The sequence below is a fragment of the Asterias amurensis genome, chromosome 13 (assembly GCF_032118995.1).
Source record: "Asterias amurensis chromosome 13, ASM3211899v1".
Lineage (NCBI taxonomy): Eukaryota > Metazoa > Echinodermata > Asteroidea > Forcipulatida > Asteriidae > Asterias > Asterias amurensis.
Genome location: NC_092660.1, coordinates 179,794 through 206,824, shown reverse-complemented (window position 1 = coordinate 206,824; position 27,031 = coordinate 179,794). Strand labels below are relative to the sequence as shown.

Genomic DNA, 27,031 nt, shown 5'->3' with positions numbered 1-27,031 from the left:
ACTAGCATCATTTTCAGTGTATGCCAAAGATCTTAATTATTAGAATCAGAATATGACATGATGGAAATGTGAGTTTTTTATGCAAATTATGTTTTGCCCTCACTTTGACTATTTTCCTGTAATGAAAATTAAAATCTTTTTAGTATTTTACATAAAATGGGAATGCATATTCTATATTTAAAGCTGTTTCATGTAAATAGACAAGGTCTGACAGATGGTCGAATAAACATGTTTTTATTTATAAAATCTTTTATGTGTAAACTTATTATTTTCTGCCGATTTTTCATTGATTATTCTTCTTTACCCTTCCCGAGATGAAGTGAACCTTTGGGAAATCCAAAAGTCATCAGACCTTGGACAGTTTGTATCAGTGAGATAAATTTACACCCACCCTATCCCCTCAATGAAGCCCCGCCCACCACTTGGCGCCCATCCCTTCATAAGCCCTGCCCACCGCATCCCCTCAATGAAGCCCCGCCCACCACTTGTCGCCCATCCCTTCATAAGCCCTGCCCACCGCATCCCCTCAATGAAGCCCCGCCCACCACTTGTCGCTCATCCCTTCATAAGCCCTGCCCACCGCATCCCCTCAATGAAGCCCCACCCACCACTTGGCGCCCATCCCTTCATAAGCCCTGCCCACCGCATCCCCTCAATGCAGCCCCACCCACCACTTGTCGCCGATCCCTTCATAAGCCCTGCCCACCGCATCCCCTCAATGCAGCCCCACCCACCACTTGTCGCCGATCCCTTCATAAGCCCTGCCCACCGCATCCCCTCAATGAAGCCCCACCCACCACTTGTCGCCCATCCCTTCATAAGCCCTGCCCGCCCCATCCCCTCAATGCAGCCCCACCACTTGACACTCCCTTAACAAGCCCCACTAAAACCCTTCTGTCTGGAAAAATCAATATCTGGAGCAGTTGAATGAAGTAAAAAAGTTAAGATGTTTTATTCTGTGATCTAAAATCTGTTCCGTGCTCTATGGTTTGACTTTAAGTTATTTCTATAGCCGTTTTCGAAATCACGGTGGATAAAGGCATTGGCTACTAGTTACCCGTTTGGTAAGCTCGTAGTAAAAGCCGGAGTAGAGTTAGAAGCGTGGCTTCGAAAAGGGCCTCTTATTCAGAACAGCGCCCTCCATTGTTGAATTACATCCAGTTGTTTACAAATGGCGGACGTTCTGTTTTAATTTTAGTAAAGTTGTTCCAGGGTTTTTCTTCCAGAAAACACTACGATCGGCTCAAAATGTCAAGAGATTGGGAACACAACTTTAGCAGCATCGTAAAGGAAACTGAGTCAAATCTTGCCAAAGTTCGGGTAAGTAAATTTCATGTTATTTATGTGTGAAACATCGATGACTGACTCATGACTGAGTGAGGAGACTGACCATGCTGACACTAGTGACAGTGACACTGACTGAGTACTCCATCCATCCATCTTTTCGTAGTCATTTTTAATTTCAAAAGTAGGCCTGTCACTGATGCATCAAAATTGGAAAATCGGTGAACAATCATGTTCTGTTTAGTGTTTTGTATTCGGATAACTTTCCGTATGGCGCCACCACTTTTTCACTCATTTTTACAAAAAGGGATATCTCATTCAGGTCAATTAGAATTAGATACTATATTATTTCATATCAAATGAAAAAGTGGTGGTGCCATACGGAAACTTTTCCCATCGCTGGCTGAGTGTTCAGTTCGGTTCATTTATTTCCACAGTATTCACAAGTATAACAGTCAAATACAATTAGTAAGAGGCATGACGAATAAACAGAGTGTCTTTTGAGAAGGTACAAAGTGTCCCAAGGTGCGAAGTGTCCAAAGTCACTTCATACCTTGCAATAGGTACGAAGTGTCCAGGGTGAAAAGTGTCTTGACACCGGATAAAACAACGCTGTTATTTCTGGGTCCTGATGAAAAGGGGGACAAGCGACAAAATGGGGAATTGTTTTGTACATACTCAATGTTGTTTGATAATATAAGGTACTGAAATTATTACATTCAAGTTAATATTCAAGTTGTACAAATAATTAGATTTATTACTAGTGTTTTAATCTCTTTAATTGTTATAGCAAAAGAATGCTGTTTTGTTTTTGTCTGATTGTGATGTCATTCAGATATACAGAGGAACTAAACTGGATCTGTGTCTTTCCTTTTTTCTCTTTTTTTCAGCAAAGATTAGATGTGCCAAGATACCAACCTAGAGTGGCAACTAACAATCATACACACACTTCATTTTCATGTGAGTTCAGTTTGATTTTCATTGGATTTTTGTGTGTAAATGTTATAAATGTCTCCTGCATAGAGCAAGCCTGAAATTTCAGGGCATTAAGGCAAAGACCATGGGCTACAGACACCATAGTCTCCATTAGCCTGTGTGGAATTGCAGGCCTTATAAGCTGTATGCAAACGTGTGCACAATGTTGTGCCACCATTTAGTGTCTCTGTTTACAGTCACCATTCTCAGCTTACAGAGCTTAGAGCCAATTCCTGTGCGATCAACATTGACTAGTGAGGTATGCAGGTGGACAAGCCAAAGTTCGGATAACTCTCCGTATGGCGCCACCACTTTTTCACTCATTTTTACAAAAAAGGATATCTCATTAAGGTAAATTAGATACTAAATTATTTCATATCGAATGAAAAAGTGGTGGCACCATACGGAAACTTTTCCCAAAGTTCAAGCTATATTATGAGCAAAATGTAATTTTAAAATATTGATGATTATCACCTTATAAGTGCTTCAGAAATATTGAAGATTCACATTATTTGCCTCGATCAATGTTTGGACTAAAAACAAATGTCCAAAATCTGCTCTTACAGTGTACCGGTATGTTTATTTTGTCAGTCCACATTTAGCTCAGTGCTTCAAACTGTAAAGCATTGTGGTTCTACTTGAGATCTAAACAGACTCCCCTTGAAATCAAAGTGTGACCTGTAAACCCTACCCACCCAGATTACTCAAATAGTCATTATGCTCAGCTTATCTGCTTTATTTAATCACAAGATAAACAGTTTAAAGGTTGTTTGTTTAACCCATTGTTGACAGAATCAGGCAAATTCAAACATAATGAGGGATTCTTATTGGGTCATTTGTTGTGATCGTTGTTCATCAAATAACAAATGTTGAGAGTTATGATTGGGTCATTTGTGACGGTTGCACTTCAAATTTGCCCAAACAACAGAGAGTGGCAAAAGGTTATGTCATTTCTCTCCTAATGTGACACAATTAGACACAAATAAATAACAGAGACTTGACACAATGCATGAGTTCGTTTTGGTGTATGGAGACATCACTGTCTGCATGACTCGGGCTGAATTTCATAAGGCTGCTTAAGCACAAAAGTAGCATATTAACAAATTGTGCTAACCAGAACAAGCCTACCAGCTAAACAGCCTGTCATATGTACAATTTGTGACTGGTATCCTGCTCATTTCTGCTAAGCAAACAATTAAGCAATATTCTCTGAAGTATAAAGAGGACTCTGAGGCTTTTGAATAGGTTAACAGAAGAACAATATAGAAACTTGCAGTTGAAATTGAACTATCTTTTGTTCCTTTCTCTGCACCACTTGACATTCAAAGATTCCTTTAAATTTTGGGTTAGTGATGGCGTTGTTTGTGAATGTAAGATTCTTGGTTAGCAATGACATAGGTTTGGAATGTAAGATTCTTGGTTAGCAATGACATAGGTTTGGAATGTAAGATTCTTGGTCAGCAATGACATAGGTTTGGAATGTAAGATTCTTGGTTAGCAATGACATAGGTTTGGAATGTAAGATTCTTGCTTAGCAATGACATAGGTTTGGAATGTAAGATTCTTGGTCAGCAATGACATAGGTTTGGAATGTAAGATTCTTGGTTAGCAATGACATAGGTTTGGAATGTAAGATTCTTGGTTAGCAATGACATAGGTTTGGAATGTAAGATTCTTGGTTAGCAATGACATAGGTTTGGAATGTAAGATTCTTGGTTAGCAATGACATAGGTTTGGAATGTAAGATTCTTGGTTAGCAATGACATAGGTTTGGAATGTAAGATTCTTGGTTAGCAATGACATAGGTTTGGAATGTAAGATTCTTGCTTAGCAATGACATAGGTTTGGAATGTAAGATTTTTGGTTAGCAATGACATAGGTTTGGAATGTAAGATTCTTGGTTAGCAATGACATAGGTTTGGAATGTAAGATTCTTGCTTAGCAATGACATAGGTTTGGAATGTAAGATTCTTGGTTAGCAATGACATAGGTTTGGAATGTAAGGCCAATATTTCCATTTTGGTGTTGCTATGTTTTTAAATGGAAACATACAAGAACTGTGGGAAACTTTGAAGGAATCTAGGTGAAGATTTTATTAAAGCAAAGTCTTCAGGGGTGAAAAGTACATTGTAGAGAAAGGGACCTGGATTCGGTATGACAACAGTGACCCCAAAAGAGTCCTGTGGAAGCAACTAGGGCCCGATTTCATGGCTCTGCTTTCCGCCAACTTCTGCTATTACTATCACCATTCTCCGCTTGCTGTGCAAGCTGTGCCTAGTAACAAGGAGTCACACACACGTTAGCACGGACTTCACTGCTTCCGTAAGCGATGATTCTTTGCTTATCATGAGCAGAGCCATGAAATTTGTGGAATTTATAGAATATGTGGGGGCAACAGACGTTGATATATTGTTAGGATGTACAAAAGCCAAGGCTTCACCCAGTTCTAAGATTTGCCCGTCTGATTTGGACATAATGTTGGCTACTGTTTATACCTGTCACGGTTAATATTATGAAACAACAATTATCATTCGAAGGCAATACCAAAGTAAATCATTTATTGAATTGAATTGAATTGAATTGAATTGAATTGAATTGAATTGAATTGAATTGAATTGAATTGAATTGAATTGTGATGTTCTTGTTATGTTTTTTCAGCCAAACCATCCACGTTGCCCAGGAACTATGTCACATCGCCAACATTTGCTACAAATGGATTATCTAGTTATAGTAATTGGCGTTCTCAGCCACATCAAAAGTACCAGAGTCTGTATAGCTCCCAGACATCAGAAGGAGACTCTATTCCTAGTACATCCACAGAATCACCGGCGATGGTTGCCATGCTGACTGAAAAGATTGAGAATCAGGATAAAGTAGGTCACTTATTGATTGTCAAAAGGACAAATCGTTTTTGAAATATTTGTTCAGTTCAATTCAATTATGGTTCATTTTATAAAATTACATCACCAAATAAAAAGTCAAAGACTAAGGGAATTTGACTTACAATAAAATTACATTTAAAATAAATTTAAGAATTGTAATTGATAAGAAACAACAACCAAGTTAAATACTTACATGTAACCCTGTCTACAGTCTGCACACTTGTAACTTAAACCACCTTGAGATCGTTTAATGGTTACCGTTCTCCTTCAAGTTGTAGGCATCTGTTTCTAGTATTTCATAAGATTCTCCATTCATTATGTCTGATGAGTGTTAATGTAATTCATCAGTAGGTCATCGTCTGGGCCAATGCCATCCATTGCACTCTCTTATGAACTTTACTTTAAACATTACGACCTCGGCCCAGTTTCTTAGAGGGCTGCTTCAGCAGGAAGTATTGCTTAACAATGTTCTGCTAAGCAAAAAGGAGCAGGATACCAGTCATACATTTTACATATGACATGGTACTTTTGCTGGTAACCTTATACTGGTCAGTGTTAAACTATTTTTGCTAACTTATAAGAAATCAAATTTTATTAAAATAATTTATTTTTACAAAGAATAATTTATTGAATTTATATTGCACTCTCTCCGGACCAGCCTGTTCAGCTTATCATTAAGTAGCGATCAGCAGATGGTCAAAATTAACAAAATAAAATGATTACAAGAAAAAAACTTTATTAATAAAAAGTAAATTGTCACTTCCTCTGAACAGACTATACATGCTCTAAGCCGACAAGTAGAAACAATGGAACGGGAGAAAGATCGTACCCAGACCCATCTAAGACGTGTTGACCAAGAACTCTCTTCCCTGAGTAATCGTCTTCAAGAAGGCGGAGTTCATCTCGAGACGGAGAGGAAAGTAGAAGGTTGGAAGAGAGAGGTCACTTTACAGCTTGGTGACCTTCAGAGTCAGGTCATAGGTCAACGCAGGAATGCTACTGAGGGTGGTTATAGTGATGATGTACTGAACTCGTTGACAAGGGAGGTTCATGATTTGTGAGTACTGTGTGTTTGAATTATGAAGTAGGGAACAATTCAGATTTGTAGTCAACATTTTTGACTAAATCTTAAAGGCACTGGACACTATTGATAATTACTCAAAATAATTGTTTGCATAAAAAGTTACTTGGTAACGAGCAATGTAGAGGTGTTGATAGTGTTAAAAAACATTGTGAGAGACGGCTCCCTCTGAAGTAATGTAGTTTTTGAGAAAGAAGTAATTTCTCACTAAAATATTTGACTTGAATTTGAGACCTCAGCTGAGGTCTTGAATTCAAGCATCTGAAAGCACACAACTTGTGCGACAAGGTTTTTTTTTCTTCTATTATTCTCTCACAACCATTGACCAAATGAGTTCAAATTTTCAGAGGTGTATTCTTTTATACATATGTTGAGATACACCAAGTGAGAATCAATTACCAAAGGTGTCCAGTGCTTTTAACATCTGGTGTTTTTTTTCTGAGCAAAACTACTCCAATACTCTGTAATATATAAAGGTTTATATTTGTGCTAAATTAAATCCATGCGACTGACTTGACTCCACAGTAAACGTCAGATGCAAGAAGATCTATCTGTGTGTAGAAGAGAACTAGAAAGCCTTAACTCAAGACTAATGAGGCATGAGATAGATATCGCAAACCAACAAGCAGATGGTAAAGATTACAGTCGCAGGATAGATCATCTAGACAGGGTAAGATTCAAGATGGTTTACATCTCAGGCCCGGATTGAGACGTCTTATTTCTACTCATTGATGATGGTTTAGTTTGTCAACAACATGTTGGTTTAAAAGCCATATGTGAGTTGAGATTTGAATAATGTGACTGATGATGATAATGTCAAAGGGACAAATATGGGCAGAAGAGAGCCTGGGAAGCCCATCAAAGCTAAGACCCTTCAGCTTCCAAGGGCGCTGTCCCTTGACCCCACCAGGGCCCTTTCCTTAAGCGGACCGCGGTTGTGAGGCGCTAAGTTGCCCCGATACACACACACACACTTGACAAAATTAGCCGGCATCCAATTTGCCCTAGCTACAACCTTGATGTACAATGACTTGCTTAGTCACTATGTACCGCTTACACTTGAATTCCTCAGACTACAGAGACAGTTGCTATGTCAAACGGTCCGGGGCAAGATTTTGCATAGCAACCTCCAGATGAATAAACCCTAGTACCATTGTGCCATACACATCCATTCAGAATTGTTAATGGGTGTTCATCATCTCTTTACATAACTAAGAGGTATTAGTATTGAGATAATGTTCTGGGCCCAATGTCATCAACAGTGCATTCTCAATAAGAATTTTGGCGCCAATCAATTTCAATGCTGTTTTGATTGAATACCATTCAAATTCAGGAATTAATTGAAATTCTGTGTGCAAAAATGTACAGGCCATTGAAATGTGACGTCATCAAACATGATTTGATTTGACAAAAATTGCACTTGAAATTTATCAAAAACTGTCATTTTACACCATTTTTGACCTGTGGTTAAAGTCTTGCAAGTTTTTCCCCCATTTACAAGGACTCTTATCTTTTGGAAAAATCTTTTGCAAGATGAGTGGATCACAAAACTGTATTTGACGTTGTAGCCCTTCTTCAAATTAAGCCTGACATAGTGTGGTTTTTTGGAGAGTGGTCTAGTGCCATAGACTCAAGCTCTGATGGCTTAGTCATCAGAAGGTGGGTTCGAATCCCGGTCATGACTCTTGTGTTCTTGGATAAGACACTTGCTTGTCATTACCCAGTAGTGAATGGGTCCCTTTGGGGGTAGAGATTTTTGATGTGAATGATAAGCCACCTGTGTGCCAATTTTGGTTACCGGTGCTGCATAGTCCTAAGGAGTTGAGGTGGTTTCAGGAATGTTTAAGGCCCAATGAACAGGGGTAATATATTGTAAGGAGAAACAAGTCACATTGTTTTATTCATTTCTCAAAAACTACAGCGCCTCCGCAAGTAATGTTTAAAGGGTAGCTTTCTACAATCATTATCTTCAAACGCTGTAAGTTTAATGTAAATCTGTGGACATTGTGTTTTATGTTCCATAAAGCACCCAAATCCTTTAATAAACAAAGAAATATTTGGAGTTGTCTATAAAGTTCTATTCTATTTATGTATTTCTTTAGACATTGACCAGTGTATGTGATTCCCAGCGAAGTCATTCCAGAGAATTCAACCACTCCATTCATGGCAGACAAACCAATGACCAAGAAGTATTACATCTAAGGTGAGTAGCTCAGACAAACCAATGACCAAGAAGTATTACATCTAAGGTGAGTAGTTCAGACAAACCAATGACCAAGAAGTATTACATCTAAGGTGAGTAGTTCAGACAAACCAATGACCAAGAAGTATTACATCTAAGGTGAGTAGTTCAGACAAACCAATGACCAAGAAGTATTACATCTAAGGTGAGTAGTTCAGACAAACCAATGACCAAGAAGTATTACATCTAAGGTGAGTAGTTTAATCTCCACTAAGCTGTTTCATGACAGTTTGTTTCATACTGATATGGCGTGTCATGGCCTAACAGTTAAAAGCACTGATTTCAATTTGTGGAGTTTCTGTTCAGCAGAGTGTGGGCTCCAGAGTCCTGACAATTGATTCTTTAACCAACAAATTTCATACTTATTGTTAATTCTTGTTGGTCTTGTTTAGCTTAAACTTTATGTTTCATCTAGACCCACTTTTAGATAACGAGACATAAAACATTCCACTATCCAACAGTGGTCAAGTGGTAATGAGCACCACCATCAAACTTAAGCTCTGATCTGTGCCAGGCAGTATTGGTTTGGTAGTCGTGACACTTGTGTCCTTATGTCATTGCTTCGTCCTTTGGATGGGACGTTAGCAGTTGGTCACTTGTGTTGTGTAACGCATGTAAAAGAAACAAGTGTCTTGCTGAAGGACACAAGTGTCACGACTGGGACTCAAACCTACACTCTGCTGATCTGTAACACCAGTTTCTCCTGAAGACGAGCAGAGTATACTGTTCGGAACGTCGAGACCACACCCGGATCTTTTCAGAGCCAACACTCACACAAAAGAGATTTACACATGGTTGTACCCGCAAGTTTACTACTTATTTATAGTTTCATCCTTAAAGGCAGTGGACACTATTGGTAATTGTCAAAGACTAGCCTTCACAGTTGGTGTATCTCAACATATGCATAAAATAACAAACCTGTGAAAATTTGAGCCCAATCGGTCAACGAACTTGCGAGATAAAAATGAAAGAAAAAAACACCCTTGTCACACGAAGTTGTGTGCGTTTATGGTTGATTTCGAGACCTCAAGTTCTAAATCTGAGGTCTTGAAATCAAATTCGTGGAAAATTACTTCTTTCTCAAAAACTATGGCACTTCAGAGGGAGCCATTTCTCACAATGTTTTATACCATCAACCTCTCCCCATTACTCGTCACCAAGAAAGGTTTTATGCTAATAAATATTTTGAGTAGTTACCAATAGTGTCCTCTGCCTTTAAAAAACACCAGAGTTTTAATTCGGTGCTCTTAACTGCTAAGCCACGACACTTCCAGCTGTTTCATGACAGCTTGTTTCATACAGATAGAACACCGTTAACTCTGCCTACAGATCATTTAGATAATGCAAGCACCTGTTCAATACACACTCCCTCTCGGCAGGTCCCTATGGAGGCAATTGCAAATCCAATTATGATGTCAAATTCTTAGACTTCAGCAAATGATTCATAAAAGTTTGACACATTTCAACTTACACTGCTCAGTCACTGCATGTTTATGACGTATAATATTCAATCTGAGTTTAAAGTGCCTTTCTAGATGACTAATCTAAATGAATTTGAATCTAGAGATTCACTTGTAATACATGTAGTAATAATAATATTAAAGAATATTTATAAGGCGCCAAAATCCATCAAATTAAGTTGCTCAAGGCGCACGAGAGGGAAAACCACACACAGCAAAACAAAATTTGACATAGAAGAATTACATATAAGCGACATCAGACAAGGTAGTTTTCAAACTATATCTTGAAAATATCAACACAAGAAATATTGTGGATTTGTACTCCATTGGTCCTTATTGTTTCCAGTATTGAATCTTCATACTCCAAGACTAGGCCCAATTTCATAAAGCCTGTATGCACAAAAACTCGCTAAACACAGAATAGTATTGCTTAGCAGAATCAAGTTACCAGCCCAAATTACATTAAGTTTGCATGGTTGCTAGCTGATGTCAAACTCATTTTTTGGTAAATGTCAACCTATGAGGAAATTTTAAATTTCAAGGGCACCAAGGCAATGACCAGGGGCCTTGAGGCAATCGATCGTTGCCTCCGTGAAGTATCAGGCCTATACTAAATAAATGGTGTGAGATGTGATGGGTCAAGGTGGTACCACACCAACCTCATTGCCATTTGGTATCACCTGGTGTCACTTAATGTAAATTCAAAAAAGAAAAAAATGGAGATGTTGAACATGATCTTGAGTCTTTGAGAAACATGTGTGGAAGGTAATCTCAGAGCTTTATGGTCTCAAAAGAAAACAAGCTCAGAGCATTTCCTGTGAGTTGCTAATAATTGCTAAAGCTTGTCTGAGTGAATTGGGTATGATTTATGATGGAATTACGTCACGCTTATCCGACAGGATCACCATGTGTGTAAGTTGACCATAAAGATATCCCTCACCTCTTAGACCCATTGTTCCTAAGCTTAGATCCATCACTGCCTAGAGGCCTGTAGTTCTTACAATCCTGCAGCGCCAAATCCCTAGGATCAAATGTTATGGATTAAGAGTATGTTTTTTTTCCAGTGAGTAGCGTTGGGCTGTCATGCCGGTGATGAATGTACAGATTTGGGTGCAATCTACAACGGTTTATACTCTTAGACTAAAATGTAAATGGATGACACTCGGAGGAACATGTTTCATTAGAAACAGATGTCAAGAGTGTTTGACTGCGGTTATCAATGTTGTGTCTGCAACGGTTTCTTTTTTATCAATCTAGTTTTCTTAAAGGCATTGGACACTATTGGTAATTTAGCATAAAAACTTAGCAAACAAATTAATTGGTTGCGTAAAAACTAACCTGGTAACAAGCAATGGTCAATGGAGAGCTGTTGATAGTGTAACACATTGTGAGAAACGGCTCCTTTTAAAGAAATCTAGTTTTTGAGAAAGTAAATCGAGAACTGGAAATCCAACAATGGAAAGCACACAACTTGTGCAACACAGGTGTTTGTTCTTCCATTACATGTATTCTCTCGCAACTTCCAATTGGGTTCACAGGTTGTTATCTCATGCATATGTTGAGATACACCAAGTTAGAAGACAGGGCCCAATTTCATGGCTCTGCTTACCACGGATTTCTGCGCTTACGATCGCGATTCCCTGCTAGCTAGCCTTGTTAGTGTAGAATCCCTAGTAATGCGCAGTACCCACGCACAGACGCCACAATTCGCCGCTAACCCGTGAAATACGCTTGCCGTAAGCACGGAATTTCCTGCTTCCGTAAGCGCCGATTCTGTGCTTACGGTAAGCAGAGCCATGAAATTGGGCCTTGGTCTTAGACAGTCACCAAAAGTTGCCAGTGCCTTCATTGTTGTTAAAGGCAAAGTGTACTCTCGGTTTTGGACACATTTAATTGTTTTAATCCTATACAAATGTATACAATAAACAATGTGGAAGTTTCATTTTAAAAGGTGGACGCGTTTTTGAGATCTTGCCAGAAACAAGATAATCCCTTTATACAATCTGAGAATCTTTACTGATTGTTACACCTTCTAAGATTGTCATTTTTAAAACTGATATCTTTTTACATACAACCACTTCACTTTGAAGTGAAATGTTTCTCAAAATGCTTTACAATGTTGAACGCTGCACTATTGAAAAGTTTTTGTGCTAAGCAAAGGTTTGTTGTGCTAAGCTAGTTTTTGTGCTTACAGGCTTTCTGAAATTAGGCCCAGTTCTATAACTTTGTCGCTTTTCTGACCTCATATTCATGCTTGTTTATTTTTGTAGATCGGAGATGAGTCGTCTGATGTCTACGGTCGATAGACTCGAGAATCAAAGGCCCCTGATCGGCTCACAGAGACTGACTCATGAACAGCCGAACTTAGTAGGAAAAAACTCATCACTCGGTAACAACTCGTCAAGTGCTGGTAACTCGTTCAACAAATTATCATCAAGTAAAGGTATGTTCATCTTTGAGCAAGTTAGAGTACACATATAGTAACTACTGACCAACAACTTACATGCGCAGTGACGCACTCACTTAGTAACTACTGACCAGCAACTTACATGCGCAGTGACGCACTCACTTAGTAACTACTGACCAGCAACTTACATGCGCAGTGGCGCACTCATTTAGTAACTACTGACCAGCAACTTACATGCGCAGTGACGCACTCACTTAGTAACTACTGACCAGCAACTTACATGCGCAGTGACGCACTCACTTAGTAACTACTGACCAGCAACTTACATGCGCAGTGACGCACTCACTTGACGGACTCTTTTGGAAACCCGGTCAATTTCGCTATAGTGTCCCTGGTTCCACTCTGCACTTTACACATGTTAACATGGAACAAGCCATTAGAACCATGGAAGAAACCATGGTCATGAGGCTGGTTCCAAATGGTCAAAATAGTCAACCTTCGTAACTACGAAGCGCACTCAAACTTGCTTTAACTTAAAACCAGCCATTAGCAATCAACTGATATAATCACAATTATCATTCAGTCCACTTTTGTACTCGCTGTTTGTGGCATGTCATGGCCAAGTGCTTTAGTGCACGGGACTTGGGATGGCGAAGAGTGTTTGTCGTTTTCTTTCTTGAGAAATGAGAATTGAAATAACTGTCTGAAGTTGCTGGCGGGTGTAGTAGTTTTTACTGATTTTAACCAGTGTTCTTCAATCAACATACATGTGTGTTTCAGGCTTGTTGGTTGAAATGGAGACGCAGCATTTCTTAATGAACTTAGGAAAAGTCTTTCTTCAACAGTTGGGATACAAACTGCATCTGCTATGAATGTTTGTTGAATTTGCTCTCATTTTGAGGAGCAGTTGTGGATTTTACTAAATTCTTCCTAACTTAGGATTAATCTTAGGACTAAGGATGAGTTAAGTTCCGTATCCATAGACAGTGGGACGCATTGAACCCATCCCTAAGTTCATGAAGTTAGGACGAGTCACTCGTCCTATAAAACTCGAGATAGGATTAATCAGCTGCAGAGATCATATGAGGTCTAGTTCAATGTCTGAACAAAAGCTTGTCAAGAAAGTGATCATTTTCCATCTAGGTTCAGACCTGCCATGTGCTTGAATATCCTATGAAGGTTGGACCTGCCATGTGCTTGAATATCCTATGAAGGTTGGACCTGCCATGTGCTTGAATATCCTATGAAGGTCGGACCTGCCATGTGCTTGAATATCCTATGAAGGTTGGACCTGCCGTGTGCTTGAATATCCTATGAAGGTTGGACCTGCCATGTGCTTGAATATCCTATGAAGGTTGGACCTGCCATGTGCTTGAATATCCTATGAAGGTTGGACCTGCCATGTGCTTGAATATCCTATGAAGGATTGGCTCAGGATATACTAGGGGTGTTGTAGGCTAGCAACGCCCAGTGTGACAAATCTCACCAGTAATTATATGTGTCAACCTGTCACCATTTGATGTATACCAGTTGCATGGTCCACAACTCTAATGGCTATTAATAAGGATACAATAGAACAAGCTACGGCTGCTAGTCTCTAACCACTTTACCCCCAGTTAGAGAGGAGGGGAGAATCTAGTTGGAATGGTGAACAGTGGCTCACCACTGCCGCCGGTTCATATTGTCATTGATTTATCCACGCTGTACATGGTGGTGTAAGGTTGATTGATAAGGGAACACGCTAGGCATGTGTGTCTGAGAGTAAGATTGCGTACGCACAGAGTCGTAGTTCACACTACATAACCATGTACCAGACCTGATACTTCAAGAAGGCAACGATTGCCTCCATGCCTACTGGTCATTGCCTTGGTGCCCTTGAAACGCTCCAGTAGATATTTACAATTTCTTCATAGGGTGCCCTTACCAAGGAGAAAATGCCTTGGTGCCCGTGCCCTTACAAAAATGAAGCATACAGGCCTGATGTACACTAGTACATTTGGTGTAGCTACTGAGAAATATCCATTGCTGACCATATAATGATCCACACAAACATGCCTCAAAATTGTGTGGTTTTCCTTTTATGTGTGGTATGCCATTTTGTGGAGTCATGTGTGTTAGTTTTCACAGTAAAAGGAAAACCATGCTATTTCGAGGCATGTTTGTGTGGATCATTATATTCTTTTTTTAAAACATCTTTCTAACCATATCGATTTCATAACAAACGGTTTCAAATGCTTTTCATGGATCAACTCAACCGATCCAAGGCAACGTGTTCCTATCAAAGAATTGTTTCTTTCTCTGACATTGTGTTTTTAGCGATGTCTTCTTTGTTATAAGAGTCTTGTTTACCTAACTTGCTGTACATGAATTTGCTTACTTGTATGAAATCATGGGCTCAGACTGGTGGCCAGCTGGTTATAAAACAAGACCAAGAACATTGAAGTCATTATAGTATTAATTGACTCGATGAAAAGATTGAATTATTGGCCATAATTAGATTATGAACTCAGTCCCAACATGGCAAGCCTTTCCCTTATCCTGATTGTTTCCCCGTGTGACTGACACAAGTCTCTTTCAGACATCTGGTTCAGACAAGTCCAGCTTTTCTACATTTCTTGTTTAGTTTGGTTTGTCAGTTCTTTTTTTGTTGTACTTTGATACTAAAATGTAGTGATGTACACATTTCTGCAAGTCATTTCATATGATCAAAGTTGGTGCTTTATTTGAGTTCATGGTCTGTTTTGACTGTTATCTTTAACATCACCGATTGCTTTTTGTGAAGATTGGTCCTTCTCCGGTGTATCAGGTAGACATTAGACCCCTAGCATATGAAGATTCAAACTCAAACAGCGCCCTCTGGAATAACCAGAGGCACTGGAGGTCATGGTCTGTGTTGTCCTGGTCTTGACCTTGTTGCCCCTTCACACGTTTCCTGTAGACTTTGATATCTTCCAATACAAGTGCCCTTTACAAAATGAAAATAGCCTTGCCCTCACAAAGATGAAATTCCAGCAGCCGATTTCACGTAACGCTAAGATTAATCCTATCTCAAGTTAACTTAGGATGGGTTCAATGCCTCCTAACATCTATGGATACGGAACTTAACTTGTTTTAAGTCCTAAGATAAATCCTAAGTTAGGAAGAGTTTGGTGAAATCGACAGTAGGCCTATCATAGGATGACTGTCATTGGCTTAAAGTTGCATGTGGTGTATACATCGTTTGACCTCGATGATGTTAGCCTACATTGAAGGGATGTATACATATTTATGGCTGTTTGTTTCAACCATTGTTTGGTGTCTTCATGTAAGTTCATCTAACCTTGCATGACGGATAGCCTTATCTGACCTGGTATTGGTTCTGGATTTAATCTGTTGTTTGTTCTCTGCTCCACATTCACAGTTGAAGGTTAATGAAGAAAACATATTAGCAGTAAATAGCCATTTCTTTGAGTTCAGGATTTGAAATCTGGAGATTATGTATACCAAGCTATTGTCAACTAGATGTGTGCATAGTAGACACATATTGACTGCTTCGGGTGATTTGGTTAAAACTACGGCCCCCAAGGTGATACTTGGTGGGCTTTATTATCCTGAACACTTGGGAAAATAGATCCATCTGGAGGTCACCGAGGGGTCAGAGTTTTAACTATAGCACAAGTAAAAGCAGTCAGTATTTGTTTTATAACACCACGTACACATATTGATTGTTTGTTACCAAGATGCTGTTAGTACATTGGTTGCTATGGGTTTAGTACATAGTTTGCTGCATGTATAGCACATCACGTCGCATGGTTTTCTGGTAAATATAAGACATACATGCACTGCATGTATAGCACATCACGTCGCATGGTTTTCTAGTAAATATAAGACATACATGCACTGCATGTATAGCACATCACGTCGCATGGTTTTCTGGTAAATATAAGACATACATGCACTGCATGTATAGCACATCACGTCGCATGGTTTTCTAGTAAATATAAGACATACATGCACTGCATGTATAGCACATCACGTCGCATGGTTTTCTAGTAAATATAAGACATACATGCACTGCATGTATAGCACATCACGTCGCATGGTTTTCTGGTAAATATAAGACATACATGCACTGCATATGTTTGGAATTGAAACTCAACTACAACACAAGGAAGAAGAGAGATGAAAAATAAAGATTAGTTGAATTGAATTGAATTGAATTAAATTGAATTGAATAGATGGTACTGATTTTAATTCATGATAAACACTTACATTGGAGAGGCCAGGCATATTAATCAGAGAATACAGCATTTCAAAAGTTGCAGTTTAATTGCTATCTACAAGGTCATCAACATTTCCCTTGAGAAGAAAGTCAGTCTAAGAAACCGCTAGAGGCGAAACCTCTTCGGAACAATAACTAATTTCATTTGACCATGAAAAATAGCAATTCACTGTTTGAAAATATCATAACCTTAAAACGTGACTAAAAAAGGGTTGACATAAAAATAGTCCAGTTGACAAGGTTTCCGAGTCGTTAGCCAAGTCATTAATTGGATCTGCAGTTAACATCTTGAAATGTTCTCACCAAAGAAGGCTGATTTCCCTTTGTGGCAAACCACTTGAACACATTTCCACTTTGATCACGCACTTCTTGTGACAGGATACTTTGAGATTTCAGCAGCTTGAGTGGGACCCCTTAATTTATCCTGTCCAGTTTAAAACCTTGACTTCTGGCTTCTTGTCATCCTAGGAATGGAAACAGGTTTGGAAGGTGGGGGGGGGGGACATCCTTTGACTACCCCTTCCCCAGAGATTCCTTTTATTCTCACTACTAGTCCCTAGTTGGTTAGATGATTTATGCAGCGTAATTTGTTATTGCATTCATACAGCAATAATTATCTGTACACAATTTTTCTGCTGACAGTAGCACACATGTTGTCAAAAAGCTGATTATTTTCAGACCTTTGCTTAAACTACTGCCCCTCAAGTTGAAGGCTCCATCCAAGCAGTGGATTTTCATCTCTGTTTGTTTGAGGTCATGGCCGAGTGGTTGTAGAGCATTGAATTGAAGTTCTGGTGGTTAAGTCATCGAAGTGTTGATTCGAATCATGGGTACCTGCGAGGGTAGAGGTATATTGGGTTTTAAAAAGCCTTCAGAGCGCCACACAGCAGCCATGGGCTGTATACTCCCCAGGGAGATGAGTTGACCCAATGACAAGGGCACTAGTTTAAAGACATTGAGACAGTTATATGATAAATTTAATGGTTTGGTAGTTTGGTTTTGGTTTTTTGTATTTCTCCACAAATCAAAGCACCTATTTTGATACAACTTAAGCAGGATATTTTCTGGCAAACTTGAGGATTGGAATGAATGCAACCTTCTTTTACTGTATTCCTATAACAGCTGTTGACCATAAGCCCAGAGGGAGATACCTAGGAGATTGAGTATCTTGAGATAGAGGTTGGCTGTGATTAGTCGCGCTTGCATGAAACAAACAAAACTAGACAGGGAAGTTTGTAGCAATTGAATCATGTAACATTCACATAGTCAGTTATAGTGGGGGAAATCCTGCTCAATTTGGAAGAGGTTGTCACGGTGTAGAGTTCTCTTAAAAACCCCTGGGGTCTAGTTGTGTTTCCCCTGAGGTTAATTAACTCAGAAAGATGGAGTTTGGGAATCCTACATGACTTGTAAGAATTTGCTGTTCACAGTTTGGCACAGTTGGTGTTGATAAATTGCGTTGCAGTTTTTTTAATAGCATGTTGATAAAGGCAGTAATAATGGATGAATGCACAGATGTTGTGATTGATGCAAAGCTGCTTGCAAGAGAAATGACAATGCAGAATTGAATGCACAACTGTGTATTTTCAAATTCAATCCAGTTTGTTGTTGAAGCTTAAATTTAACCATACATGACGTTGTCTTTGATATGTCTGTACAGACACCTTCTATAACTGTTTCCATGTTATAGTACTGCAATTTAAGCTCACAATAGGAAGCCACTTTTACAGACAGTGACCTTAAAAACTAAATCTGAATATCATGATTTATTTCATGTTTTTCCACTACTGTTTTCCTTTTTTATTTTGTGTTTGTCATGTTTTGTCACACTCCGCATTGAGCTGCTAATGACAAGTACTACTTGTAAAAACATACAGCTCATTAATTTTATGCCCCTGCACTTTGTCCTTTGCTTAAAACGTTTATTTTGTAATAATTATTATTCTGGGGATTGCTACAGTACATGTTTGTCTTCCATTCTGACTGTTAACTCACACTACAGGTTTATTTGTTGTTACCCTTAAAAAAACTTAACTCATAATGTTTGATGAAGAGCTAAATGAACTTACTTTCAGATACCATTTTGTCTCACTGGCCAATGTTTAATGAAGATGTCATTTTCTAATGAGATCGGCTTCAGCACCAGGGAAGGATTCTGACCAATAATTCACTATTGCCTTCCTCTGAAGCCACAGATCTCACATGAACTCACTCGACTCACCACTATCCTTAAGGGATTCACTACTGCCCCCCCCCCTGGACCAAATACTGCCCTTCCTGTGTCCACTACTGATCTCTCCTGCTTTCACTAACCCCCCCCCCCACTCATTGATCCACCACTACCAGGTACCCACTACCATCGTTGACACACCACCATCCTCCCCTGACCCACCATCATCCCCTGTACCCACCTGTACCCACATCCTCCCCTGTACCCACCTGAACCCACATCCTCCCCTGTACCCACCTGCACCCACCACCAACCTCCCCTGTACCCGCCTGTACCACCACCATCCTCCCCTGACCCACCATCATCCCCTGTACCCACCTGTACCCGCATCCTCCCCTGTACCCACCTGTACCCACATCCTCCCCTGTACCCACCTGTACCCACCACCATTCTCCCCTGTACCCACCTGTACCCACCACCATCCTCCCCTGTACCCACCTGTACCCACCACCATCCTCCCCTGTACCCACCTGTACCCACCACCATCCCCCATGTACCTACCTGTACCCACCACCATCCTCCCCTATGTACCCACCTGTACCCACCACCATCCCCCATGTACCTACCTGTACCCACCACCATCCTCCCCTGTACCCACCTGTACCCACCACCATCCCCCATGTACCTACCTGTACCCACCATCATCCTCCCCTGTACCCACCTGTACCCACCACCATCCTCCCCTGTACCCACCACCATCCTCCCCTGTACCCACCTGTACCCACCACCATCCCCATGTACCTACCTGTACCCACCATCATCCTCCCCTGTACCCACCTGTACCCACCACCATCCCCCATGTACTTACCTGTACCCACCACCATCCCCCCTGTACCCACCTGTACCCACCACCATCCCCCATGTACCTACCTGTACCCACCATCATCCTCCCCTGTACCCACCTGTACCCACCACCATCCCCCATGTACCTACCTGTACCCACCACCATCCCCCCTGTACCCACCTGTACCCACCACCATCCCCCATGTACCTACCTGTACCCACCATCATCCTCCCCTGTACCCACCTGTACCCACCACCATCCCCATGTACCTACCTGTACCCACCATCATCCTCCCCTGTACCCACCTGTACCCACCACCATCCCCCCTGTACCTACCTGTATCCACTACCATCCTCCTCTGTACCCACCTGTACCCACCACCATCCCCCATGTACCCACCTGTACCACCACCATCCTCCCCTGTACCCACCGCTATCCTCCTCATGGACCCGCCTTCATTGCCTTTTATTGATCCATCAATGCCCTCCTCTAAACCACCACCATCCTCCCCAGGCCGCCTCTGTTCCCCCTGGACTATTAAAGTCTCCGCCCCAAGATCATGACTTGTAATGTTCAATATCAATCAATCAGTCTTATTTTTCTGACAGACACCAGTAGCAAACGAAGTCCAGAGAGGAAACTAAGATCAAGTCGACCACACAAGCTGCCTGCAGCTCATATCCGCCAGGTATCCGATAGTGATGAATTTGATGTGAGTTTGAGTCTCGCTAGTTCGTCAAGCGAAGATTTCTCACTCGACCTTCCTCCACACCGAGCTAAAAATGTGCAAAGAAACATGTATTCAACATATCCTAAAGGTAATGTAACTCCTAACCTCTAAGCGATGTTGCTGATATTTTCACTTAAATAACACAGACAACATACCTTGGAACGGGGAACATATTTCCATGGTAAATGTGCCACCATTGTGTCCTACCTAGTTCCTCACATTAGACTGTTTGAGCATGAAACCAGACTTTCTTCTTCTTCTTATCCATTCACTCTTGATTTATTGAGATGTAGAACAAGGAGCCATTCCAACAGCTTTATTCCACGTACTGCATCTCTTTGGAACTCCTTGCCTGGTGCATTTTCCCTCCATCATACAATCTAGACTGTTTTAAGAGGAATATCAATTCCTACCTTCAGCTTCCCTGAGTTCTTTTCACATTCAATAACTGTTCTTCTTGTAGCCTCGTACCAAGAGTGGGTTTTAGCCTTGTTTGGGGCCAACTTGCATAGAAAAAAAACCCAATTAAACAAACTAAAAAAACGGTTGGTATAAGTTTGCTTCACTACTGTGGGTTTTCAAGTGGGTTGCCCGGCTACTTGTTTTGGAGTATGTAATGTTCGGAGGGATTCAAAACCTTATTGGTTTAATTCCATCGCTTATCAAAGGCAAACCTTGAAAGAATAGGCCTATTGTAGCGGGCCTTTATTTTCACTCTTGAAGGGGCACAGCAATTTTCTTCTCATAAGGGGCACTTCTACAACAGTATGAGGAAAATGTAAGTTTGTATTGGAACTTTGCAAAGGGCATAACAACATTGAAAAAATGCTATTTCAATTTTGTACCCAGTTACCACAATTTTCGTAATAACTCCTAGTTCTTTTATTCTGAAACTTCTTTGCAGATGATGAGAACAGTGATGCATTCTCTGAGATGACCTCAGCCCTGATTGATCACGACCCCACATTGGACCTTGTAGATTTGGCAAGCACTCCCTCTATAAGCTCAATTGAGTTTGATGGAGATTTTCTTTAAATATTTACTTTTATAAAATGTGTGCTGAAATATCTTTAAATCATTCATACTTAGTCATCATGAAGACTTTAACAAAATGTTTCTTTTTATATCTACGTTTTATGAAATTTTAACAAAATGTGCAAAAATGTAGCATTTGATTTTTGTCAGGTTATGCAGTGAGTGTGTTTTTTTTTGTAATGTTTGGTACCTAGACTCAGGTCATTTTTGTGCTGCATTATTCAGATGTGTAATAATTGTAATTGTAATGGGGACGCGTGGGGTGTCGTGGCCCTGAGCAAGACACTTGACTATAATTGCTTCTCTCCACCCAGGGGTAAATGGGAACCTTTAAGGGCAGAGATGATTCTTGTGAATGATTTAGCTTAGAAGTGCATACTGGTTGTGCAGGCTGGGAGCTGAGATGGTTTAAGGAATGAATTTAAGGGGCCAGTGACCAGGGGTAATGGATGTTGGAAGCGCTTTGAGAAGCCCTGCTGGTGTGAAAAGTTCGGTATAAAAACTAGAAGACAAGCTTAGACAACAAACTGATGTATTACATCAATTCTGCCTTGTCATACTTGATCAAGTACAATATGTAACCTTTAGTTATCTAGAGTTGGACTTGTGCACCCAAACCCTGTCTGTTCAACAATAGTTCGGTAGATATAATCTATCATAACCTTAGGGCATGGCTTTACCGGTGCAGACGAGTGATCTCTCAGGATTGTTTCTGATTTCAGCAAAAAAACTCCTAAACTGACAAGCTATTTTTCAGAATGTTGACATCCATTCAATCTCATTTCTCTGTACTGTTTCTTAATTTGAGGTAGTGACAGCCAATGATAACAGGAAATTATTGCCTAATTTTAAAGGCTTTTTTTACCAAATAGAAATTATTCTCAATTTGAGATTATTAGTTTTGTAGAAAAATTTAAGCATTCAGATTTGCTCAGGAAAGATCTACTCAGCTTCTCCTGGCTGAACATCACATCTTCAAACTCATTGAAAAATTATTTCCATTGCACAAATGCAAAATATTCTTTATATGTAAATCATTTTCTGTGTGATGACATTCCATAACTGCCAATCTTATTTAAATATTCTATCCTGATTGGTCGATAGTGGCTTAAGTCAGTAGTTCAGTATAAATCCACACAGACCACTATTCCATAAGGCCTGTTAGCACATGACTGAATGGAGGGCAAAAAGCTTGCAAACTTATCGTGGGTTTTTATACATACTAGCAAACTGTGGCGTGGAGCATTAGTCACACAAATACCTATTATTTGTTAGGTTGTTTCTTGTAGAAACAAAATAAATCCAGGGGTGTAAAAGGGGAGTTAGCCGCTCCCCTGCCCTTTAAAAATATAAATTACATTGGAGTAACCCTATGGTTGCCATGCCAACAGCTCTTACTCCCTCGATAACAAACTCTCTGGATCCGTCCATGCAAATTGCTAAATCCGTGAATTCTGGATTATTTTTAAAGTTATGAATGTCGTGGCTTGTAACTTAGTTTGACATTGTACCTCCAACAACCTTACGCTTTACACTACAACTCTATTTACATATTTACATCTATTAACTCTATTAATACCTTCAGTTTTATGTTTTTGAATTATGATTGTTAGGTTTTTTTAAGATGTAAAATTTGTTTTCATATCATTTAGTAAACAAAGGTAGTGATATATGTAGGTCAGAAGGATAGAACAACAGATACCAGCAAATGAGTGTTTCACCTGAATTGTTATAGGGTCAACCGCAATGTGACTCCTTTTTTTTGTCACCATTGAGAGCATTGTACATGTAAAGACAGAAGTTTATTTCAGAAATTGTGTTATGTTACACAAAGGCCTATTATAATTGGCCCAGGGCCTAATTTCATAGACCTGCTTAAGATAAAAAAAGAACTCTTTTGAGAACAGGGATACTAGTAAAAGATATGGTGCAACTGTCTCTATAGGGTATGAGCAAGGTATTAGGAATTCAAATTTAAGTGCTGACTTCTGATCAAGCACGTCTTTGTTTCAGACAACATGAAAATCTTACACGCAAATGGCTTATTAACAAAAATGTTCAGTGCCTTCAATATGACATGGCAAGAATAAGAGCCCTTGTGTTGAGTTGGTTGTTGACAAAGAATCAATAATTGAACAGCTATACGCAACAGATTAGTGGGGGTTTAATCTGATAAATCCACATACACTCAGCCACTTGGTTAAGGGTTTAACCAGGTCAACTTACCCATCCACCCAAATTGTACCTGTTAGCATTGTTAGGACAGCCATGGAGGTAGAAATCAACCTGTTACAATTCATTAGTTTAGGGATGTGGGTTGTGGGGAAATAATGTCAGAGGATCAACTGATCATCTGTTCTCATGCAAATTGTTTGCAGCAATTACTCTTATGTATGTCTTCAGTATGGGCTGGTTCTTGCTTCTTAACCTCATTCAAGTCCAAACAATTTGGTGTGGAGTGACAAAGGAGAAGAGTATATGGAAGGATTGAGCCCAAACTGCCTAGGTCTGTAATGTAAGGGTTTGCTTTCCAGGGAAAAAGTAATCAAAGAAGTTCCTTTGTGCTTCCTTAGGTGGATTTCACAAAGAGTTAGGTCTAATCTTATCTTGAGTTAGGACAAGTCACTCGTTCTTACTTAGGACTAGCTTTAAGTTTGTAATGTCTCGTTGGACTAGTCCTTAGTTAGGACTAGTCCTTAGGGACTAGTCCTTAGTTAGTACTAGTCCTAAGTTAGGACTAGTCCTTAGTCCCTAGTTAGGACTAGTCCTAATTTAGGACTAGTCCTTAGTTAGGACTAGTCCTTAGGGACTAGTCCTTAGTTAGTACTAGTCTTAAGTTCTTTGTGAAATAGACCCCTGGCTTCTATGTTGACTTAATGGTTAGAAGGAACTTGAGCACATCTGCTGACCTAGTATTTGCTAGAGGTTTGCCATGTTTCCATTTCACATGTACTAGTCACTCTGTGATATGACCAGTTTCATACAATTTGTAACCAAAAATTGTGCAAGTTTTGAGAGTGGGTCATTGTCAGCTGTTTTCCCTAAACTTTCCTCTGTCTAAGTCTCCGTAATCCTTATGTCTCAAAAGGGAATCTGGCTACTTTTATTTGTTGACTACCATTTTATGGAGGCAATGTAGCTATAAAAAAAAAACATCTTGGAGCCAGGATGGAGGAGGATCAAAACTGACTATAACTTGACAAGCTTAATCATAATAAGCTTTCAAGATATAATTACATGGGATATGTATTGACCTAATTCATCTGACGTCGTCAGCATCACAGTAATCTTGGTTGCACCGTTGTGATAGTCAATGTCCGTTGCAAATTTTAGGTGACAAGGTGTTGACACACTTGTCATAATTTGTGAGTGTGGCAGACAGTAGCCATGTGTATTGTTGGTGCATGAGGTTTTTATATATTTATTTAAACTGTATGTTATGAAGAATTTTCACAGAAATAAATGTAAGATGTGTTTTCATCTATATTAATAACTGTCATATAAAGACATTGGACATGCTTGTTAATTGTCAAAGACCAGTATCCCCCCTAAGTGTAGCCCAACATATTCATAACATAACAAATCTGTGAAACCGTGGGCTCAATTGGTCATTGTGGTTTGAGAAAAAAACACTTAAGTTGCACAAATTTGTGTGCTTGAGATATCTGAGGAAGGATTCAAGCCTGAAGTCTTTCTCAGATTAATATATTTTAGTGAGAAATAACCTCTTTATCAAGAACAGTGTTACTTTAGAGGGACCTGTTTCTCACAATGTTTTATACTATCAGCAGCTCTCTATTGCTCATTACTGAGTAAGCTTTCATGATATTATCTATTTTAAGTAATTATCAAAGTTCCTGGTCTAGTGCTTTTAATGCAGACCTTTTACTCATTCCAAAAAGGCTTGACTCTGCAAATTGAGTTCATCAGACTTTGATAGCCCAGTATTTGATATTTAGTATAGCATGATATTTCTATTATAAACGTATATTGTTTATTGATCAGTCTTGTCAGATGAGTAAGCATATTTTCCCACTGAGTTATTTTTGTAACAACACAGCATTGTGCTCCATATTTCCACTTGAGCAAGAAGGCATTCACCTGAAGTCTTGCATTGTCATCAATTATTAGACAATAGAAAAAGGGCTCAGGGCAGACTCAGACCACACCCATGGATTTCCCTTTGATCTTGATGGCCGGGCTCAAGTGACAAGTCCATTTTGTATAGAGGGATGTCGTAACCTTCAAGTCTGACCCTACTACTGATTTCAGACTCGCTGGATGAAATTGGAATTAATATGTCAGAATCAGTTGCCATTAGGCACACACACTATGGTCATTTACATAAAGACAGCTAAATTATCTCAAGTTTTGATACTAGGGTTGTAATAATAGGGTCAATATGCCAAGCAGAGTGATTCAGCATTGTTAAATACTAACACTCGACTGAATCCCTGATACCCGGGGGCTATTATCTGAAACACCTCAATAAAAACCAACTTTCTGCCTAGTCACCTTGTGTGTACATAGCGTTAGGGAAACTGTGGTGCCACACTACAATAGCTTCACCAAAACAAATCTGGAGAGTCTACAATTGTAAACCACTGCTATTTCTGTCTATACAAAAAGGGCAAAGAAACAAACATCAGTGTTGATTTAATTGGCTTTATGAACCATTGCTCCTTTGGGTTAAATCTAAGCTATGTTAACGATGTTCCTTACAAATAAAGTATCTAAATGCTTCTGAAGTATGTTTTTTTTAAAGAACTATTTTGTTCATGATTTTACCAGAGTTTTAAAACACTTTGTTGGGAAGAGGCCCACTTGATGTCAGAAGTTGTCAGGGCCCAATTTCATAAAGCTGTTAAGCAGAAAATACAAATGTCTTTGCTAAGAAAAATTTGAGTAGGGCACCAGCCTCATCAGTGCAAACTTAACGTAATTTTGGCTGTTAACCTGTTTCTGCTTAGCAGTACTTTTTTGTGCTTAGTAAGTTTCTGTGCTTACAGGCTTTATGAAATTGGGCCCTGATCAAAAAAGAAAGAAAACAATTAGGCCCTACTTTTTTGTTTTCACTTTGCTTTTCAGACTTAAAGTGTTTAGCAGATTTGATGAGACGAGCCAAGATTGGTTGAGATTTGTTTAAGGGTGACCTTTGAACAGAGTTTAATGCAATGTTTAGATATGCACCTTTATTCAAATATACAAACTGTCTAGTAATATCATACCACTGTGTTGGTCAAATGGCGAGGAGTGTTTCAATTGAGAAAAACTACTTGAAATGGGTCTTGCATTATTTATGCTTTAATTTCTTTCAAAATTATTCATTCATATTATACATCAAACTAAGTAATTTGGGCATTTGTGAGCTGATTGTGATGAAAGGTTTAACCATTTTAACACACAATTGTTGTATGTGTCTTGAAGAAACAGTTGTAATGATCCCCCTTGGAATCCATTAATATATATAGTTGGAAACCAGTGTATACGTATAGCTTCATAATGTGCATCAGGACTAATGATGAACCATTGATACAGTTTCAGATTTGTAATATCAAATTGTTTTTATTATGTATATAGTTGTATGGAAATTAATGTTGATTGATTGATTGATTGAATGATTGATAATGTTGAGAATAATATAACATAGGTAACACAGA

At 39.4% G+C, this 27,031-nt stretch overlaps 1 protein-coding gene across 1 annotated transcript; it reads left to right on the top strand.

Moving 5' to 3' along the window:
- Window positions 1-1,174: 1,174 nt before the first annotated feature.
- LOC139946138 (uncharacterized) lies at window positions 1,175-27,031 on the top strand. The gene is made up of 9 exons (XM_071943754.1): window positions 1,175-1,320; window positions 2,175-2,244; window positions 4,918-5,132; window positions 5,915-6,198; window positions 6,748-6,892; window positions 8,325-8,425; window positions 12,195-12,367; window positions 20,215-20,424; window positions 21,241-27,031. The coding sequence occupies exons 1-9, from the start codon at window positions 1,249-1,251 to the stop codon at window positions 21,369-21,371; spliced, it is 1,401 nt and encodes a 466-aa protein (XP_071799855.1). The 5' UTR covers window positions 1,175-1,248; the 3' UTR covers window positions 21,372-27,031.

What these genes read in the sequence shown, in the direction of transcription:
- LOC139946138 (XM_071943754.1), top strand. Translation starts at nt 1,249, where the DNA reads ATGTCAAGAGATTGGGAACACAACTTTAGCAGCATCGTAAAGGAAACT. An exon ending in GGATAGATCATCTAGACAGG is followed by an intron (nt 6,893 to 8,324) that starts GTAAGATTCAAG and finishes GTATTTCTTTAG; the next exon opens with ACATTGACCAGTGTATGTGA. An exon ending in CAAGAAGTATTACATCTAAG is followed by an intron (nt 8,426 to 12,194) that starts GTGAGTAGCTCA and finishes TTATTTTTGTAG; the next exon opens with ATCGGAGATGAGTCGTCTGA.